At 37.8% G+C, this 21,927-nt stretch overlaps 1 protein-coding gene across 5 annotated transcripts in view; it reads right to left on the reverse strand.

Moving 5' to 3' along the window:
• Znf451 (zinc finger protein 451) overlaps nucleotides 1-21,927 on the reverse strand; it is a 76,873-nt gene that overhangs the window by 27,433 nt on the left and 27,513 nt on the right. For 3 of the 5 annotated variants that reach the window (XM_060369825.1, XM_021659787.2, XM_060369823.1), the window contains exons 6-8: nucleotides 4,200-4,325; nucleotides 1,902-2,013; nucleotides 692-842 (exon numbers count right to left, since the gene is read on the reverse strand). In XM_060369825.1, coding sequence (XP_060225808.1) covers nucleotides 692-842; nucleotides 1,902-2,013; nucleotides 4,200-4,325 — 389 coding nt within the window. Of the gene's footprint in view, nucleotides 1-691; nucleotides 843-1,901; nucleotides 2,014-4,199; nucleotides 4,326-10,781; nucleotide 21,927 lie in introns of those variants that run through there. The other 2 variants (XM_060369824.1, XM_021659790.2) reach the window with 2 other exon arrangements.

Below are 21,927 nucleotides of genomic sequence, written 5' to 3' on the forward strand. Positions count from 1 at the left end.
AGTAACATCAGAAAGATCCATTTTACAGGAGATAAGCCACTTTGCTTTGCTTGTTAAGCTTGTGAGGTTGACCTACAGGAACACAGACACAGGAAGCCTTTTCTATTTCTACTTGAGACATCTGTGAAGAAAAATGGCTAGAAGCCCAAACTCTCAATTCTCCATCTTTCAGCTATCTGAAAAGGAGACGACAACAACAACAACAAAAACCCTCTGCTTTCTCATGATCTACTAGAAAGAAACTCAGCAAGTCAGTAAAATGGGCCACAGCAGAGCATTTCATTATTTTGGCTTATAGTAGATACTTTGGGATGCTGTATTAGATTATGTGGGATAGACAAAATTTCTGTAAATGTTCTACCTCCTGTAATTTATATTTACAGGCTGGATTTCTCTACAACTATTTCAACTGCACTATAATACCAGAAAGCAATCTTACTTTCTAAAAAAAAAACATAAATGTAAATTACAAATAACATACCAAAATAGCACAAAACAAATTGAGTTTCAAATATTAAGCTAAAACCATACTGGTAAAGGGATATCACACTTCTTTTAACAAAACCATTTTGAGAACTGTTTGTACACAAAAAAAGACCCTGGATTGGATCCCCCACACTACAGAAAACAAAAAAACCTCCACCCCTAGATGACTAACCTTTGATGTCTGCATTCAGAGCATCCCACTTACCTTTTTAAATGCCCCAAAAGAAGGTGGCCATTGTCAAATTCCTTGTTACAGTTCATTATAGGACACAAAATTGGCTTCTCAGACCGCCACATTCTGCCTCCACTTCGGAATGAATTTCTTGCTCCAGAATTAACTGCATTTGTTTTGAGTCCTAAATCATTATAACATAAATTCTTAGTTACTATTTCAGATAGCGGTGTATCAGACTAATCATCAAAATAATGACCAAACAAAAGAAACTGAACACAGCATCAAGTAGATGGCTCTACTTATGATTAGGTGTTCACAATCTTTCTTAGAAAATAATTTTAAAGGAAATAGGTTATTGGGACACACATTCACGCAAACACAAAGCTCCCTCACTTATATGAATTGATTCTCTCCCTTGAATTCTTATTTTCCCTTTAATCTAAATTGTCCAAATAACTAAGTGGTTGAAGTAAATTTTATCAATTACCCTGTGGTAGGAAAGACATGAAAAGTCGGGTTCTTCTGAAAATTCCAGATTACTCACCTGGAGAAAAACTGTTTCACAGTGGGCCTTCCAGGAAACTCAAAGCAAGCAACAACAAAAAAGGCTAGCCAAGCTTTAAAACAGTCTAAGCACCAAGTATCAGCACAGGCCCTACTGATTAAGGACAACAAATCCACCAGATCTAACTTTAAACTGGTACATGTCCCTCCAGAGACTACTTTATACAACATCTAATAAATACCTAAAGTGCTCAGGGGCCACAGGAAGTTAGCAGCAAAGCAGGCCACTGTGACACAGGCTATTTGTAGAGTGGTATTAATATAACTAAAACAAAAAGTGCACACGCACACACATGCACATCACATGGAGGCCATCCAGCTTGGGTGTCCTCTAAGTGTTGTTTCTTAGGTACTGTCCACCTTTGTGGAAGCAAGATCTCTCCAGTACCTGAATTTACTAAGTAGGCTAGGCCGGCTGGCCAGTGAGCCTCAGGAATTCTCCTGTCTTTGTATCCACAACACTGGGGTTACAAATACATGCTACCATGTCTGGTATCTTTGATGTAGACTCCAGGGATCTCTGAGGTTCTTGATGCTTGCACCTGACTACTGGTCCACCCATAACACTAAATTCCAATACCGTCTATGCTCACTAGAAATGGAATCAAATCCACACACTTTCTACCTTAAGGCTTCTAAGAAGCTCGGGGAACTGAAATGTGATCTCAATGAATACCTGACATTTTTAGCCACTGGTCCACACACTGTCTTGCTGCTTCTGTTTCTGAATGTCCTTGAATAAATTCCAATTCTTGTAAACCATGAGCGTGCTGAAAATCAATTTTTTCCTAAAGATAATAAGAAAAAAAATTCATTGACTTATGGTGATTGCTGTTTCTTGGGTAAAAGATTTTGATACATCAATGATCAGAAAATATTGACTACTCTTTATCCCAAGAACTCCACATCTAGAAATCTATACCAAAGATTATATATGTCAAAATAAAGTCTTATGTAGTACACTAAGATGCTGAGCCTACATTTATTTGCTCAAAGTTTGCCACATACTTACATCTCCAACAACAGGGAGGTAGGCAAATTACAGCACATTTGATGCAAGTCAATAAAAAATGACCAAACATTTTTCATGCTGAGAGCCTAATTTGTAGGTCACCAAATAGTGTTAAATAATGAGGACAAAATAAAGGAGCCATATCAAATTACATAAACTATATCTGAAAAGCTTATCAAAAAGGTTAAAAACCGTATTTAGGCAAAATTAAGGCAATATTGTAATGGAAATATAAAGACTGTTTCCATCTTTAAAATTTTAGATATTTTCAAATTTTCTATGGTTTAATATACAAAAGACCTTAGTAAATACTTGAATGAAAAACATTAATTTTAGACACTCAGTAGCATATACTAAATTATGGTTCAAAATGTCTGTTACCATATACCCTGAGAATTGGCCTGCGTTTTCAGAACGGGGCGAACAGCAAACATATTTAGGTTTGCTCACTGTGCAGTCTCCACTATTTCCTCTCACCCCTGCTGCAGCATCAGAGCAGCCACACAGTATGTGAACAAACACAGCAGCATCCAATAAAGCCTTATTCACAAAACCCATGTACAAAAACATGTACATTACAACCCCTGAAAAAAAGGATATGTATTTAGTTCTTTCTATCCACATTTCATATGACCAAATGCTTATCAAATTTTTCTAAAAAAAATTGCTTCTATATGGACATGTATTAACTTTCCTCTTATTTTCTAAACAATACAATGCAACAACTATTACATAGTATTAGGAATGAGAATTAACCAGAGTCAGGAACCCTGGATTTTTCAGGATCTAGAGAATAACACATGACCTCTTTAGGCACATATTGAGATTTTCCATAAGGGTGTACAGGACAGTTTTACGTCAACTTGACATAAGCTAGAGTCATCAGCGAGGAAGGAGCCTCAATTGAAAAAACTGCCTCCATAAGATCCAGATGTAAGGATTTTCTTAACTAGAGATTGATGGAAGAGGCTGCATCTCTTTGTGGGTGGGGCCACCCTTGGGCTGGTGGTCCTGGGTTCTATAAGAAAGCAGGCTGAGCAGGCCATGGGGAGCAAGCCAGTAAGCAGGACTCCTCTATGCTCTCTGCATCAGCTTCTGCCTTCAGGTTTGTCCCTGACTTCCTTTGATAGTGAACACCAACATGAAAGTGTAAGCCAAATATACCCTTTCCTCTCTAACTTGCTTTTGGTGACAGTGTTTTGTTGCAGCAATAGACAAAGGGTTAAGTGAAGTGAAAAAAATTGACCAAGATTTTAATCTAAAGACAATTTATAAAATATTGTTCCAAAAGTACAGCCATAAAGAATTCTCAAAAATGTTGACATGTACATATTTAAATTTTTAAATTTAAATTTTTTATAGTCAACAGCCAGAAATACTGGCTTTAATATAAAAATTTTAAAGAATCATTCATATAAAACTTCCAAAGCCCTAATATACTAATGTGATTTTTTTTCAAAACACAAAGCAAATTATCCCAACTTCACAAGCCACCAGTTTCTTACTAACTAATCATTACAATAAAATCATCTTTAGTAATAAGAGTAGGGGCTAGAGGGTGACTCAGGAGTTATGTGCCACCTAAGCATGAGGACCTAAGTTCAATCCCTACGACCCACATAAAAAGCAGCCACCATGCCATCCCCGAGCTGGGAAGGCAGGCAGCTGGGACGCACTGCCTAGGTAGCATAGCCTAATCTGTGAGCTTCAGGCCAATGACAGACCTTGTCTTAAAACACAAGGTAGATGCCTCCTATGTTCAGCATAGGCACGCACATGCACACATATGAATTATAAAACGCCAGCCAATTCACAAACACCAAAAATAATTAGAAGACATTTTCTGTATGTTTTTAAATAGAATAGTCACTCACTAGAATTCTTCAAAAATTCTATGTTTTTTACCTCTTTATTATAAATAATTCTGTGTACTAATAAATTCCAATTAAAATAAATACACACCCTGAATGCCCTGTTCTTCTCTTCTTTTTGTTGTTTTTCCACTTCAACATGGCGGGCGAGGCGAGCCAATGTTAAAGCAACTTTATCCTTCTGGCGGTCTATATAGTCTTTGCGTTTAAAATTCTCCTACAGTACAAACAAAAACAATTTTCATTCCCTTTAATACAAATTAAATTAGCCAATAAGCATTCACTTACCAAACAGCCACTGTATTCAAGAACCATTTACTTGTTATTCTAAAAATCTTGCTGTGTATGGGGGGGGGGGGGGCGTAGGTATATAGGTCTGCCTTTGTCTCCTTAGTATATCTTGTATTTTATTGTGATATTTTGTAACTGATATGCTAACAGAAGAGAAAAATATAATCAAATAAGACAATTAAGGTGCTGGACATATTGCAAACAGCACTGGCTGTTTTCCAGAGGACTTGGTTTGATTCCCATTACCACATGGTAGCTCACTGACTGTAACTCCAGTTCCATGGAATCTGATGCCCTTTTCTGACCTCCAAAGACATCAGGAATGATATATGCAGGCAAAACAAGCATACACATAAAGTAAAAACAAAAGGCATTCATACACTCATACAAATAAGCCACTCACAGCTATAAATGGAAGGGGGAGAGAAAACACACCAGTAATAAACAAAAAGTAAGACAAAAGAAAAACAACAAATTTTTTTTTTAAAAAAAGGGATTATTAAATATGGTATTAAGGCAACTATGAAGGCTAATGGGATGGCTCAGTAGGTAAATGCTCTTGGTAACAAGCTTGACAACCTAAACTTACCTAGAAACCACAATGGTAGAAACAGAGAACACTCTCACACAGTTGTCCTCTAACCTCTACACATGTACCTGATCATAAACACACTCATTAGGCACACATGCACACAAAATAAATACATGTAAGATTTTTAAAAAATTGAAGACAAGATCCAATTATATGTTATTTATAAGAAATGTTCCTTTAAATATAGTAACACAAAAGGAAAGAAAGCAGAAGCACATCATTTGCTAAGGGCTAGGGATTTTAGCAGTGGTAGAGTGCTTTCCTAGTATGCACAAGGCCCTCAGTTCAATCCCCAGAGGCAGAGGAAGGTGGGCAGAAAGACAGTAAGAGGGAAGAGAGACTTGCTAACCCAGAGGTCAAAGGCTGACTTCAGAAGTCTAAACTGCCTTCCACCTTTTTTTAAAAAACAACTTCATATGGATTATAGAGCATACTATGATCACAGTTACCCTACCCTGTCTCTTCATCCCACCAACCAGTCTTTTCCTCTCCTCCACACTCCTTCTGATCCCAATTACTCTCCCTCCTACTTTCTTATCCTGTTTGTTTGTGACTCACTGGGTCTTATTTTCTTCTAAAAAATAAACAAAAAGAAACCCTAGCTACCAATTTCGGGAGTAGATGAGAGACTTGGGGAACTTGGGGAAAAGCCTAGTAAATGAATCAAACATACACTGTGTCTTTGAAACCTTTGCCAGTTTTGAAATCAGGAATTTAAAAGTGAAAAAATATTTTAAGTATTTTCTCTTTAACTGAGAAAAAAAAGTATATGAGGCAGATTTAATAGTTACATGGCATTATTTTTGTTACTGTTATTTACCATGAATCTTTGAGGGTCAGAAGAGCATGGCATGCCACAACAGTAAAGCACTTGCCCAACCAGAATCACAAAACAAAACAAGACAAGACAAGCTGCTAATTAAAGCCAGGCATGAGTGATATTGCAACTCTCTCAAGAATGCCAAATCCCACTGCTAGGGGTACACAGTGAGGAACAGCCACTAGCCCTCACTGTCTTCTGTGGTTCCAGGAGAACACTAGCACCATAAAACACTGCTTAGAAAGTTTACCCAGAGATCACAGGAAACCCTATTTTGCACAGCAGCATAGCAGGTAATAAAAAAAAAAAAATTCAAAAGAACCTAGATACAAATTTTAAATTACCAGAACGCCAGGGGAAAAACTCTACATTACCATGTTAACAACTGTGGTGGATGAATCATCACTGTCAACTTGAATGGATTTAGAAGCACAAATACACCCCAGTGTGTCTATAACGGTGTTTCCAGTGAAGAGTAGTCCCTCACTTCCCAAGCCCTGAGGATGCAATGACAGCATGCAAAGTCATGTTCCTGCCATGACTTTCCTGCCACAATCCACAGAGCATTCAAATTGTGAGCCAAGTAAGTATTTTTGTCATTGCTGTGTTACAGCAATGACAAAAGCAATAGAATCCAACTTCAGAAAAAAAAAAAAAAAGTATCAAAGTGAGGAACCGTGCAGAAGTGAACAAATTTCAGGACAGCTAGGAGTTCTTAAATGTTTCCTAAAATACTAAGGTAAGTGGGCCACAGTTCTTAGGACTGGAACTGTTTGCCATTCACTAAAGCCGAAACGCTGCTGTGGGTAGGATGTTTTGTGCATTGTGTATTCAAATGCTGATTTCTGTACCCAGAGATCTGGTTGCAGAAAGAGCTGAACAGCCAATAGTTGGGAGGACAGGATAAGGTGGGACTTATGATCCCAGTGAGGAGGTCCCAGGTGGAGAGCAGGGAGAGAAGGTTGCCATGAGAGAGTCACCATCAAGGCAGGGGAGACTAAGATGACAGGTACCTGGCCACGATTGCAGGTTAGAATAGCTGAGTATCATCTGCCCTGTGCCTGAAACATCTCCATGTCATTATTTGAGAGCTAAGACAGGCATGTAGAAAAGTCTCTACTTTTTTATTTTTACAATTGTATTTAATACAAAGTCACAGAATAAAATTGTAGAACTTCCCATACACTCAGGCTTGATTTGCCATTGGCTTTTGCTTGGGTTGTAATTTATGTTCTTGGATCTTTTCTAAGATCAGGTTTTCAGCTGTGTAACTTACCACGTTCATAGTAAACTAGCTCTGAATCCACATAAGAATAATAGGTTTTACATTTTATTTGGAACATTAGCAGGACCATCCACCGTTAAGTATTCACCTGGTCACTTTGGACTAACTTCTGTAAGATACATAGTAAAATTAAAGAATCCATGTGGACAATAAATGATAAGGTTTTGTGGCGGGGTGAGAGCAACACAAGAAACTCATACGGAAAATTCTGGTGAGGAGTCTATTTGAACACAAGCAGGAAAGTAAGCAACAATATACCCCCCCTGGTACTAGGGATTAAATCAAGGGCCTTATGTGTTAGGCAAGTGCTCTATCATCTAAGCAATATCCAGGCCCTCATTCTTTATTCTATTTTGAGACACAGTCTCACTATGTTGCCCAGGCTGGCCTCAAACTTTAAATCCTACATTAGCCTCCTGAGAAATGAGGTTGCAGGCATGTACCACCACACCTGGCTTATCTGTCTGTATTTTGACCACTCTGTTTATTTCATGTCCAGAACTGAACAGAATTACAAAGATAGTACAAAGCAAAGAGACACTATGAAATTCTGAGACTTCTTTACATTTTGTGGCTTTTAAGAGGGTCTCCTGTAGGCTACGCTATCTGCAATTTAGGTCAGGGATGACCCTGGATTTATCTGCCTCCACTTGTCAAGTACTTGGATTTCATATATGAGCTATCATACCTGGCTAACTTCTTATTTTTTTTTTTAAACTTGAGGTTAAATATGTACCAAAGTATTCTAGGTATCCTAGAAATGGCAATCAAATTCAAGACACTAGTTAAATACACTATTCATGTCAATGAAATATAAGCAGAGGAAGATGGCAGGATAACTTAACCTAAAGAGCACATGTACTTCAGGGATAAAGGCAGGAAGACCTAGAATCCAAGGCCAGTTTTGGCTATCCAGTGAGTCTGAGCCAGTACAGGCTATGCTAAGACCCCATGGAAGAGCCCAGAGATGGTGGTCCATGCCTTCAATCCCAGAACTCAGGAGACAGAAGTAGAGATCTCTGATTTCAAGGCCAGCTGGTCTACAAAGTAAGTTCCAGGATAGCCAGGGCTACAAAGAAAAACCCTGTATTGAAAAAAGACAAAGAGCCCATGCTGGAAGTGTGACTGGTTCAAAAGCACAAGTCTCTGATTCACTCACCAGCACCAAAACCAACAAAGAGTTTATCCTTCATGTAGCTCTGCGAATCTACAAGCACGGTGTAACTTGGGGAGGAAAGATATTTTATGAAATCTAGATTTAAAATTTTAGCCTTGTGACAAACTACACTATCCTTTTTGTTGCAGATCAATAATCATTTTATCAGAAACCAGTTCAGATTATAAACCTAAATTCTGAATTCCGAATGTAAAAGATTAATAATTACCTCCAATGAAAATTCTATCATTTTGACACAAATTTCACTAACAGGTTTACCGAATTTAAGGTACAAGGATTCCATGGAAAGTATCAAAACCCAACATTGCTAGATAACTATGAGCTGCTATATAAACTGTGCAATAAAATAAATCATTAAATAGGCAAGACAATGACCTGACATAAACCCTAGTAGTCAATAAAGTAATGCTAAATTACATTACAATAGCGGTATCTTTCTTTCCGATCACATACATATATGTGAAAATAATCCCATATGGTAAAATCTAGAAAGTGTAAATAAAAATGTCTGTGGTGGTTATATCTGTTTCGTGAGTCCCTTTCTTACCTACTTTCTAATTTTCCTATAAAAAGTACATGCAATAACATTAATAAACCTATTAATGATCAAAAGTAAATGAAATCAGAATGTGTTAAGGCTTTTAATCTTTTGTTGTCTGTAAATATCCTTGAGGCAAAATGATTGGATTACAATTTCCAAGTCCAACAGAAGCATATTAACTAGAGTCTAAGTGGAGTGGGGCACATGTCCAAGCTACTTGAGGAGTGGTGAGACGTTTGCTTAAGACCGTACATTGGCTATCAGCTTGGGCAATACAGTAGGTGTATAAAAAAAAACTAGGATAAGTGATTTATAGATAAAAGGTTTAGTGGCTACTGTTGAGAAAATATTTTTCACAGCTTTGAAACCAAGTACCACTATCATTTTAAAGCAAAAAACTAGTTGGCTAAAACCAATTAGTATAATTTTTGTTTACTTATATATGTGCTTTTCTAGAATCTGGCTTGTTTTTAGAGACTGGTTCCCACTATGTTCCCCATGTTAAGTCTCCAACTCCTGGGCTCCAGGACAGATTTCTTTGAGCTTCCCAAGTTGGGGAGACAACTCTGAAACCCATGCCCAGCTCACATGTGCTTTCTGAGATCATCAAAGCACATGAACTTTGTATTTTAAATATTAAAAGCACATAACCAAAGCTTTTTTTGATGATTCCTTATTTTTATGTGCACTGGTGTTTTGCTTCCATATATTTTGTATGAGGGCATGAGATTCTCTGCAACTGGAGTTACAGAGTTTTAAACCACCATGTGGGTGCTGGGAATTGAACCAGGGTCCTCTGAGCCACCTCTCCAGCCCCCACATAACCAAAGTAAAAGCTAATTTTAAAAAATATTTCCTTATCTGACTTAGAGCCCACTTTCTTCTGTAACAGAAAGCTTGCCCAATTATAAAGGTAGATCACTTCATAAATGTGTTTAAAAGGAAGCCGATTACAACCCCAAAGAAATTCTTAGTAAAAGTTAAAACTTCTACCTGACTAATCTAGATTTTCATCAACCCCACCTCTCTATTTTTGGAGAGTCTCATTTTGTGTGGTTCAGGATTACACCAGACATTCCTCTCCCTGAACTTCCCAAATACTAAGATTTAGGTGTGAGCTTCCATGACTGGTTTTTGTTTTTGAGGCAAGTGAGGAGGGTTGTTTCCAGGTGTACACCACCACACCCTGCTCAGAGATTCTTTCAACTTACTTCCCATCAAACTTTCACCGAAAGTTGAACCCAACTGCCCCTCCTCCCCCGTAACTAGCTAAATCAGTTATTCAGAAATATTTGCCAAGATTAACTCAATGAAAATGCAAGGTCAAAGAAGTGAGTCTGCTTTGACAAGTTCTAGAAACAAATGTTGAAAACCATGGGGCTTTATGAATGAAATCACAAATACTGAGTTAAATTATATTTTCTACAGAATCACCTTAATTGAATCATGAATACACTATATCCATGCCCCAGTTAAAGTGATAATGTAATTACTTAACTCTGTAAGATGGAACAACTACTCTATGGACTTAACAGGGTAAAAGTTTTAAAAAACATTCTGTAAAAACATCTTCCGAAGAAGTGCTCAGCAACCCACTTTCCTATCTTACTCATCAAAGGTACTTTCTACCTCCTAACAAAGCTACTAAAAATAAATATTTTTAGGCTATTGGAGGTTGAGTAGAAAAGGAGGTGCAGGGAAAAAAACTGACCAGAGGCAAGGGAAGAGACAACTGTAAAAGCATTATACACTAACCATTTGACTAGCCCATGTGGTAGTCATGGGAAGAATTCCTAAAACAAGTGAAACAGTACATTAACAAATTCAAAGCCTTTTGTCACTACCATTCCAAAGCTATAAGGTTGGCCTGCAATTTGTAATCCCAAAGTTCTGGGGACCAGAAGCCCCCATTTGCCCAATTTATGATTCAAGCCTCATCCCAAAAAAACAGTTTGAAAGGCAACAAGTTTTCTCAAGAATTTTATATCAAATACAGATAAAGCAGGAGATGAACACAATGCAGTACAATATACATTCACCACCCCAGCAATAATTGTGAAATGAAGAATCCCTCTTTTTTACAGAGCCATCTCCTTCCCACTCCAGTTCATTGTTCACAAATACAAAGTACACAGATTAGCAAAAAGCAAACATGCAGATATACCTATTCTGTACTTTTTACCACTAAGAAAGCTGGAACCACCAAATCTGTTCATCAATAAAATTCTACCTGTCATGTCTTTTGAGTAAACTATTATCTTTCTATATTTTTTATTTCTAATAACAGATCCTCAAGCACAGGAAACATATACTTGCAATGCTCACAGGAATTTATACAACTTTGGAATTTTAGAAGGAATTTCTAACTATCTTTGAATATGTAAAATTGTGATAAAGGAGAGTTTAACCCTGAGTGCCACTGTGATGCCTCAGACAGAGAAAAAGCAAGGAAGAGGAGGAAATGAGCCACGGAGAAGAGAGAGCGAAGTATGCAGGACTAGGCACAGTGGCTCATACCGGTGATTCCCACTCAAGAGGCTGAAGCAGAAGGATCACTGCAGATGTGAGGTTAGCCTGGGCTACAGAGTGGACCCTGTCTCATAAAGTTAAGAGGACTGGAATGTATGAACTGGTAAGGTGCTTGCCTACCATGAGCAAAGCCCTGGGTTAACACAGAATAAACCAAGCATGGTTCCTCATGTCTTATTAACTTAGCACTCAAGAGGTGGAGGTAGGGAAATAAAAAATTCTAGCTAATCCTAAGCTATACAGTGAGTTCAAAGCCAGCCTGGGCTACATGAGGTCCTGGTCCAGAAAATGATGATGATAATGAAGGAGGAGGAGGAGAAGGAGAAAGAGAAGATGACGAGGAAGAGAGAGAGGGAGGAGGAGGTGGAAAAAAAAAACCCACAGAGGTTGATAAATAGTGGTTGGGGCTACTGGAATTACCAATAGCACCAGGTTTAGAGTTCCTTCAAAACACCTACAGATGTAAATTACAACATTCTTAGAAATTTTCATTCTCTCCAAGCCTAGCTGGAAATTTCCTCAGTTGGCACTAAGAGGTATTATCCACATTTAGCTGCTCTGAAGAAGGTGCTGGCTGAAAGAACCCTATGCAGCTGTAGCCATATTGTCTTCAGTGCTCTCACTAGTCCTGAATTGTTTAAGCTGCCCCAGACCAGAAATGCAACGCTAAGGTCTTTCTCTGAGCTTACACTGTTTTAGATGTCCATAAGCAAAGTGTAAGACAATTTCAGGGAAGGACCACACACACAACACTTTGAGTCATAAGAAACAGCACATTTTCATGCATAACTTAACCCTTTCTGCAGCTTAACTTCATTTCTGCCCCTAAAGGCTGCCCTTAAAATTCTGAAGCCAGACACACTAAATGGCTGTTTTTCCAGCAGATTACACTAACATCCTCAAAGCTCAGCTTGAGCTAGTTGGTAGAAAAGCTTTTTACCTCTCTAGCTGGCCTTTTCATTCCAACAGCACCACAGGCATTATTCTGAATTAAGTAGTTACTACAGTGTACTGGCATTTGGCTTGCTCAAGAGTACCTGGATCACTTGGTTTTTAAGACAGGGTCCCATGTAAGAATGTACTCCATAACCAGTCCCTCAGCATACCCATACCTTTTCTCAGTCCTTGCCTACACACAGTGGGTACTGAAGGGTGACTACTGGTATGCTGCCCATGCCCAGTGGATGACCCCATACATGTACAAATGGGCAGCACAAAATGAAGGCAGAGGGATTTTTTTTTTTTTAAAGCCAGTAAATTGGGAGAGAGATACATTTAGGGAGGCCCAGAAAAGCAGCATGGAGTAGTTGTAAATCGGATCAAGATACATGGTATACTTGTATGAAATCTTCAAAAACTAAAAAAGTATTCATTAATTTATACCCAGTATCATCCCATTCATAGGAAATCTAAGAATGTAGAACACCAAAATTAGTTATAAAATTAAATCTGCATTGGGTTTTAGTGTTTTTCAAAGTATTTCTAGCAATCACTATTTATTTATTTACTTGGCAAGATCTTTTTATGTAGTGTTGGCTGTCCTGGGTAGACCAGTCTAGTCTGTCTCTGCCTTCCCAGTGCTGTGCATCCATGCCCAGTTAGTATGTATTAAAGTAGGGAAACTGAGGCTGAGACAGTAGGTAACTTGCTAACACTAAATTCCACTTATTTTTTCATTAAACAAAAGTGGTACAAAAACAGCAAGCAGTAAGAATTATGACTGTAACGATCAGTGCTGCAAGTAAATGGACTATGAGTACATGTTAAAGAGAAACCGTGAACATTGTTAAGAATAACCTTAGTTCAGAACAAGGGCACCAATGGAAGAATGAAGCAGCCTGTGGCTCATCTGGCAAGTGAAATAACTCAAAACTAGTGCTAAGTAACAAGAGTACATGTACAGCCATAAACAGGAAACATTTGTCCATCAAAGACACGGCAGCCCAACCTGAGCGAGTCTGCATCAAAGTGGAGGCGCACCACTTGAGCAAATCACTTAATGTCCACATCTGCAGAGAGATGAAGGTCTCGCTAAAGAATGCTTAGTGCATACAGGATACACATTCTCTCCTTGCCTTTCTTCCCAGACAGGAAGCTGACAACTAAACAATCAATATGAAGGTGATCTAAACGTTCACAATACACAGAACCATTACAGGTCATTAAAGAAATATTAACACACGCGCAAACAATTCTGTGCTAAGAATCTGAATGAGGCTATTTACATATTAGCTGTATTTTACTTAAGATAATAAAGAATAGGCTGCATTACAAACAGGAAAACTGTCACAACAAAAAGGATGTTTTTTTACTATTGATTTTCTACTTTTTCTTGAAACAGAGTTTCACTATGTAGCCTTGGCTGGCCTGGAACTGGCCATGTAAACCAGGCTGCCCACTCATAGATATCTGCCTGCATTTGCCTCCAGACTGCTGGGAAATAAAGGTATGGGCTACCACACCTAACTGGCAATAAGATGTTTTTTTCAAACAATGTCTCAGAATCCCAGCACTTGAAGCAGGAGAAATGCTACAAGTTCAAAGCTAGTCTGGGCTATACAATAAGACCCTGTGTGAAAATACACCACCCATCCCACACACAAAGCAACAAAAATTAACACACCCTGTGCCTTAAAGACTTGGGGTAATCTTATTCCATCATTGTTCAGTTGCCTCACTGAGAAATAAAGGGTCCACAGCATGATAGTTACTTAGCACATAAACTGCATTATAAATCCAAAGAATGTGAATCAGCCATCATAGACAAAAGTGGGAGTTCTGTGTCCCTTCAAATTGAATGCTGTGATAGTCACCCTTACAGATAATGAAAGAAAACAAAATCACAGGATATAGTTCATGGGGAAAGGAGCATATGAAAAGCTACCCTTGTAAAAGAGCTAAAAGAACCTCTAATAGCATTATGAGGCATTTACGGTCAGGGTTGAAGCTTTTAAAAATATCAAATATACAACATTTACTTTTACTTATACCAAAGAGTCAAGGATACAGACACACTATAATACTTAAAAACAAAATCTGGGGTCTTCAAAGTTCTAAGAGAAACCTGAGAACTCTGACCTCAAAAAAATCCAATATACCATCTGCAATAGTTCCCTCAATAAAACTAGTAAAGCCCTTAAAACCCAAAGATTGGTTAATTTTAAGATACAATATATCAGAGCTATACTATAACTTAATCTTATGGTGACAAATTTAACTACTAACAATATATACAGAATGCATCTATGAAAAATAGACAATGGCTCACTCCTGAAATCCCAGTACATGGAAAAGTGAGGTGAAATTGTCTTGAATTCGGAGCCAACCTAGACTATAGAGTCATTATATAAAAAAACAAGACCAACAACAAAAATACACCTGAACTAAAAAAATGCCATTAAACAAGATATTAAAAATAAATTGAAAGTTATTAGTCAAGGAGCACTCAGAAACTAAACTAGCTACAGGATTTTTTTTCTTTTTTCTTTCTGAGCCAGGGTCTCATGTGGACCATGAGACCCATGAATTCAATATTTAGCTAAGACCTTGAACTTCTGATCCTTCTGTGCCTACATCCTAAGTACTGTGTTTACAGACATACACCACCATTCCTGGTTTATGCAGGACTGGGGTTTGAGCCCACAGCTAACTGCCCATTAGGCAAGTAATATACCCACTGAGCCTCCAAACCTTCTATTTTTTTTTTAACGATTTTTAGGGAAAACTAAATACATTCGTATCATAAATGCTTACAACAAACAAACAAATTAAATATACAAATTCACATCAAAAGCTTGGCTAGTAAGACATAATGCTTCACTTATGATTCCAACACTAGGAAAGTAAAATATGATTAGGGGGTGGAAAAAGAGGGGGATGATGGGAAAGAGAGAGGGGGGAAAGTTGAGCAAGCAAGCAAAGATGAGGTGGGAAATGGCTCAACAGAAAAAATATTTGCCACATAAATATGAGGACCCAAGTGCCCCAGTAAAATGTTGGGCACAGTGGCATGCACCTTTGATCCAGTATGAGGAGGGGTGGGGTAGGAATCTCCTAGACCTCACTGGCTAGCCAGTCTATCCAACCCTGTGAAATCATGTTTCAGTAAAAGATATATCCTGTCTTAAACAAAGAAACAAAAATGTGCAAAATAAATAAGAAAGTAAATAAGGAAGACACCTGACATTAACCTCTGGTCACCACATGCTATGTTCACACACCATACACAGTCATATACCTCACGCACACACATAACATTTCTGTTAAGTATTTAATAGTACAATTAAAAATATCAAAGAGATTGAGGGAAAACCAGACTTTCTTTAGAAAGAGGTTCTGGGGAAAGACAGACCAATATCAAAAACCCTCACCAACAGGACATGACTAAAAGCCCAGCATGCTGCCACATTCTTCAAGTCCTTGCCTCCAGACAGGAAAATCATGTTTGGGGCAGCTACCTAAAGACCCTCTCAAGACACAACTGAATTGTGACGACCTCTACATCCCACAGAAAGAGAGCACAAACTCCAGTAGTAAGATCTCATGTTCTAAGCATTACAAAAGTGCATTATAATAAAATCAAATAAATAATGACACAGGAGTACAAAAATGGGACTCCACTAACATGAGAGAATTTAATAAAACAGCATTCTCATCAATCATTCAGGAAGGGAAACTCCATACATTTTAATAGTTTATAAAACTTGTTAAATATGAAAAAAGTTTTGCATTCAATACAGTAATCAACATTTATTTACTGGTAACTTCCTCCTTTAAATTTTAAGTGAAAAGAACTGACTAGTTTGTATGTCCACCAAAAACCATACAGAACCAATCTGACCAACTGAATGACATGCATAAGATGTGTCCACACTGACAATCAGTTATTGGTCTAGCCACCAACATTAAGTACATATGGGTAAATTTCAAAAACAGGAACTAGACAGTGCAAGACTGGGGCAAAATATGCCTCACATTAAAGGAAAAGGTTTTTTGTTATTGCAATCACCTATTCTATAAAGATCTAACCCATGATTTCAAGCCTTCAGCAGAATCCCAATAAGCTTAAAAATGATGAATGTGCCACTAACCTCTATGTTCACCCTTAGCAGTGTCCAGTTCTACAGTGAGAGGGACTTCTGGACTTCATCTTTTCAACCTCCTTGCTAACCATACCTGAGAGGTATATATTATCCTGGATGTATCAGGCCCTTAAGGACATTATCAATCAGGTCACTTAGGTATAATGCAGTAAAGTAGCCTGAAAGAGTATATGCTGCCCTCAAAATGGCATCTTGAAGGCTAAGTAAATAAATGCAATTATACTGATAGAGAAGCTGCCAGTTTAAAAGGGGGAAAAAGTAATTATACTGATAAGGAAGCTGCCACAGACTACTACTTATAAATATAGAGTGTCATTAACTTTACTGTTTTAATGTCCTTGCTTCTTCTATCCCAGTAAACACATCCATTTAGCAAATATAAGCTGTGTTACTATGGCTATGAACAAGGTTAGATATGAGACAGATGACTCAATCAGAAAATCTAGAACGTGCAAAGAAAAAAAGAGCTTCATTATGTCTAGAAAACAGAACCAATCACTAAAACCTAAGAAGAACTTCTGTGACATTAAATAGGGAAATTTATTCTATAACCTTCTGAAATTAACAGTGTTATAAAGAAAACAATAGCATTCAGAAGGAGTACATTTAAATAGTGCAATTGTACAGATAATAAACTAATAATAAATCACTGTACAGAAGTCACATAAATACCACATCAAAGGTTGGGTCTTAAACATAAGAGTGAAATTTAAAAAGGCACTTTATATAACAATAAATGGAAATAGTATTTCTCTATACATAGTAACTACAAAAAAATCTTATCTCCAAATACATCTTATGTCTAGTCAAGAAATGACATTTTGAATGAAAAGATCACTAAAAACATCCTTTTTGAGAAAATCAAATCTTACACTTCTAACTATTCCAAGGTGTCTTAAAAAAAAGTGGTATTTTCACTCAGAAGTCATCGTACAGGAAATTCTGTACATGGCAGACATAATCTAAACATTTATCTGGTTACATCTAAATGTTATCTTCTACTGGGGCTGTCTACTGGGGTGGTCTCAACAGGACCAAGTACCAACTTTTATTCTTATAACACTACCATCATCATTCAAGTATGCCAGATTAAAGACATAAGTAGGTGAAGGATACTGGAATAGCATTCTTTCTGAGTCAAGTGTTCCCACCCTACCACACTCTGTCCACAAATGACTCAACTGCCAAATTCTTCTATTAGGTGTCTGTTTGATCACCAATTTGGTAATTTCCTGATACTTTTCACTTTGAGAAAAACTGAATTCTTTGGAGTTATCAGTTAGTGGTCAAGCTATGTTACTTTTACTTCATAAATGAACAAAAAAAACATCTCAGACAAGAGTAGTGCTGTCTTAAAAATATTTAAGAGCTGTACAATAATGTCAAAATTATTAAAGTGCTAAATTTTATGTGCTTTTGTTGTTGTTTACTATCATTTAAAGCAGGGACAAATAAATTAGGTGGAAGTGCCAAACAGTTTCTAAGAATACATCTTCAAGCACTATTTTTGTTTTGTTTTTGAACAACAAGAGTATCTCACAAATCATGTCATCTGTAATATCTAATTCAGGGCAAGATGGAAAAGAACAATTAGAAGCAGCCTAAACTAATCAGAAATACCGCACAAAGCTATGTGCAACTTTTTCCCAGTAAAGTCTGGGTGGCTACTCATTTCACAGAAGAAAAATACACTGCTACAGTTACGGACTTAAGTCTACTCCTTTGTACAGCATTCATTATACACTACAAAAGTTATGTTTTTCTGGAGTTCTTCTGAGAGACATTTTAGAGAGCCCTGGAACAAACCTAAGCAAGCCAAAATAAAATTTTGTGGACAGCACAGAAAAATAAGGTAAATATTAACATACAATTCAGTTAAATTTGCTAAATGATCTTGATAAACAAGTTCAAGTTCAAGTCTACAAATAAAGCAAATAGGACCAATACAGTACCCTAAAATTATCTGACAAAGTAACTTCCTCCGAGTTGGAAAATTCGTGCCTTCAATCTGTATGGCACAAATTAGAAGCAGCTTGGCCTGATGGCACATGCCTTTATTTCCAACACTCAGGAGGCAGAGAGCAAGCACATCTCTATGGGTCCAAGGCCAGCCTGGTCTACATAGCAACCTCCAGCCCTGCTAGCTCTATGTAGTGAGACCCTGTCTCAAAAACAAACAACAAGAAATACAAATTAAGTAGGGTGATGAATATTGGTATGGAAGTAGGAAAAGTTTTCTAATAAATTACAAAAAGGTAAGCATCACAAATATTGCCAACCATTATAAAGCAAAAGTCATAAAAAACAGAAACCAATAAACCCTTAAGACAGTGCTATATTCCATTAATAGAATACCAAAGACATTTTCATCAAGCAGATTAAAAATTAAAAAAACAAACTAACAAACAAAAACCCAGATGTTTGAACAACCAAAAGGTCACAGAATTATATTTGTGAAAAAACAAACAAACAAAAAAACTACACACACACACACAAAACAGTTTTTTGGTTGCCAAGTTACATTGGGTAAAGTGTTCAGACCGCCTCAAACTTGACATTTTCTCTACTTTAAGTCATGTTGTGAAGACAAGGACATAGAGCCTGGTATATCATACAGCCATTGCCTTGAGATTAAAGAGATGATACTGCAGGACATTAATATAACTGAGGTATCTGCTGCCAGCTCCAGAAAGGTGGAGAGTTATTATTGGGAGCAAAATGTAAGTCATCTCAGAGTGAGTCCAACTGGATTACATGACAAATTAACCAAAAACATGTCACTGAAGTTTTAATTCCAGCCTTTCAAGAACCCAATAAAAATATCCAGAAACAGCTGTGTATCTTGAAAACACCCAGTCACATTTTACATCTCAAGGATTTCTCAACGAAGTCTAAACTAATAGCATCCCTCTTTATTTCAAGAGAGACCAGATTGTCAGGCATGTTTGGAATTCTTGCTCTTAAAGAGTTCAGATTTGCATGCCTGGATGACGGCAATGATATCCTGTATTTCCAGGGTCATGGTGATGCATTTGTCTACTGTATTGAGAACATAATGCACTATCAAGCTCAAAAAAAAACCAACTGCTTAGAAGATAGGTTTATGAAGGCCGTATCTCATAGAAAGGCCCACATTAGAGACACTTCTATGCCTGAGTCCCATAGATGGTTGATATGAGAGCTTGGTGAGCCAAAGACTATTAGGTTTGATGTCAATGAGCGCTATCTCACATGCAGTTATGAGTAGTTATGGTGTAGTAACCCATCATAGCCAGGATGAAGACAGCTTAACTTTTCTACAGTGATGTTATAGGGAGGAAAATATTTTTCCACATTGAATCCAAAAGTAGACCTGTAACATTCAGTCATCCCAGTTACAAACAAACTGGATTTGGCAAAACTTTTAATGAATTTCAGCAGACACATAGCTTCATGGCTAATTCTGAAGTCTCACAGAGCTTGATAATAAAATGAACTATGATGAGCTGATCATCTTAACATAGGGACTGTAACAGATCTATCATTTTTTGATGAGCCACCAAGTTGAAGCCTGAAGTTCCAGAAGCATCGATGTCCTAAAAATGAAGGTTTTTACACTTCAGTCTTAGTAAAGACTGATCTAGTAGCAAATTGTTTCCAGATCCAAAAATCTGCTAGTACTCAGTTTACCAACAAGATTTTCCTGAGGCACGAATCTACATATTTTCTTTTAATTCCAGAAGATTCAGATTCCTGAGTACCATTCTCTGGACTTATTTTGGACCAAAAATAATGAGTAAACCTCTGTCCAACACTCTTTAGAGCAAAGTCTCCATTTGTCCAATAAAGCTTAAGTCTTTTTTATATATACTTCATTCTAAAAGTCTAGAACTCTAACATCAGCTGTGATTATTCCAGACATGCACTCATTTTTGAGATGACCTCCAACCTGGAGAAGAACAGGTAAACTAGGATTTTGGAAGGCTGATCTACTAAACATCTAGAGTATTAATTTTTATACCCATGTCGTTCTGGAGAGTCTCCCTTTTTTCTGTATCTATAGGGGTGATTCCGGGGTTTGTACCAATCCCCTTTGGAGTACCCTCTGTTGTGATAATGTGCTTTCTGATCATGACTATAAAAGTATCGATGCTGAGTATAGTATTTATTGTGATCCTTATATTCACTTTCTTTAATACTATTGTCTTCTGCAACAATAGCATTCACATCTTGTCCAAAAAGAGAAGTGCCATCAAAGGGCAAGTGTAAGATCTTCTCCTGGGTTTTCTTAGTGAGAGATGTAAGTCGGAGCCAGGCCTGTCTTCTGTAGTCCACTGCCATGGCCATAACTCTGACTACAGAGTCCATTATGTCCCTAGTGGTACAGAGCTGCCAAAGTCCTGCATCCATGCCATCAGATATTATACATCTTGCTTTTCCACGATCAAACTCTGGGTCATGAACCAGATCTTCCATGTCTTCCCAGAGTTTACGTTGATACTGAGTCATATAGGCCATGTAGCTAGCAGCTCGAGCTGCAATGGAAGCAGCATGGTAGAACCTACAACCCATGACCTCCATTTCTTTTGAGGTAGAGTCTAAAGGAGATGTTGTGTTTCCTCTTTTGCTATGTTCTAGTACATCTATAATGGGTCCCTCAGCTGGTGGATTTGGCTGGAAAGGAGATGAGTCCTTGGCCACAGGATATACCCTGTGCCCCATGAAGGAAGAGGGATGGCAATCAGCAGGGTCTTTAAAAACTTCAGTGGTGGCAATTCTCAAAAGTGGATGCAATGGAGGAACCAAACGTTTTTTAGAAGTCATCCAATCAGGCTTCCCCTCACAGGATTCAGCTTCAGACTGTAACGTCACCCTTTTTATAACACCTCTTTGTTCCATTCTCTTCAAAAGACCCGTGAAACTAGACTGCATGGGGTCAGGTGGCTGTCCTTTATCATCAGCTGATGGAGATTTGCAATCAGACTCTTCTTCAACTGTAGATAAACTGTCCTCCTTAGAGGTGGAGATATCCCAAGAAACTGATGAGTTTTCACTTGGCCTAGAATGATGAAATCTAAAACAACTCCTGGACTGCAGATCACGTATGACTCGGGACATCTCAGCCACTTGTGTCTGGAGATAAAGGATGGCATCCTGTCCATTCTGTGAAACTGAAGACATCGCCATAGGTAAATCCTCTTTGACCTCAGAAAAAGCCAAAGACTCTTGGGGGACCAGAAGTGATGATGAAGGCAGAGTCTGATAATTTTGTGATTTATGTGTCTCTGTTTCAGATATATTAATATCTGAATTACTTTGATCATTTTTCTGGGTCTCCAATGGGTTCTCAACAGAAGAAGGTTGAGAAACTATTCTTTGTGGACTGTTGGCACAACTCCCAGAGGAGGAACTGCTGTCTCCAATGGGAAGAGGAACACTGCAGCTAGAGCACATTTCTGGGCGATGGTTCTCAGAGGATGGCACCTTAGATTCAGGCATTCTC

The sequence above is a fragment of the Meriones unguiculatus genome, chromosome 16 (assembly GCF_030254825.1).
Source record: "Meriones unguiculatus strain TT.TT164.6M chromosome 16, Bangor_MerUng_6.1, whole genome shotgun sequence".
Classification (NCBI taxonomy): domain Eukaryota; kingdom Metazoa; phylum Chordata; class Mammalia; order Rodentia; family Muridae; genus Meriones; species Meriones unguiculatus.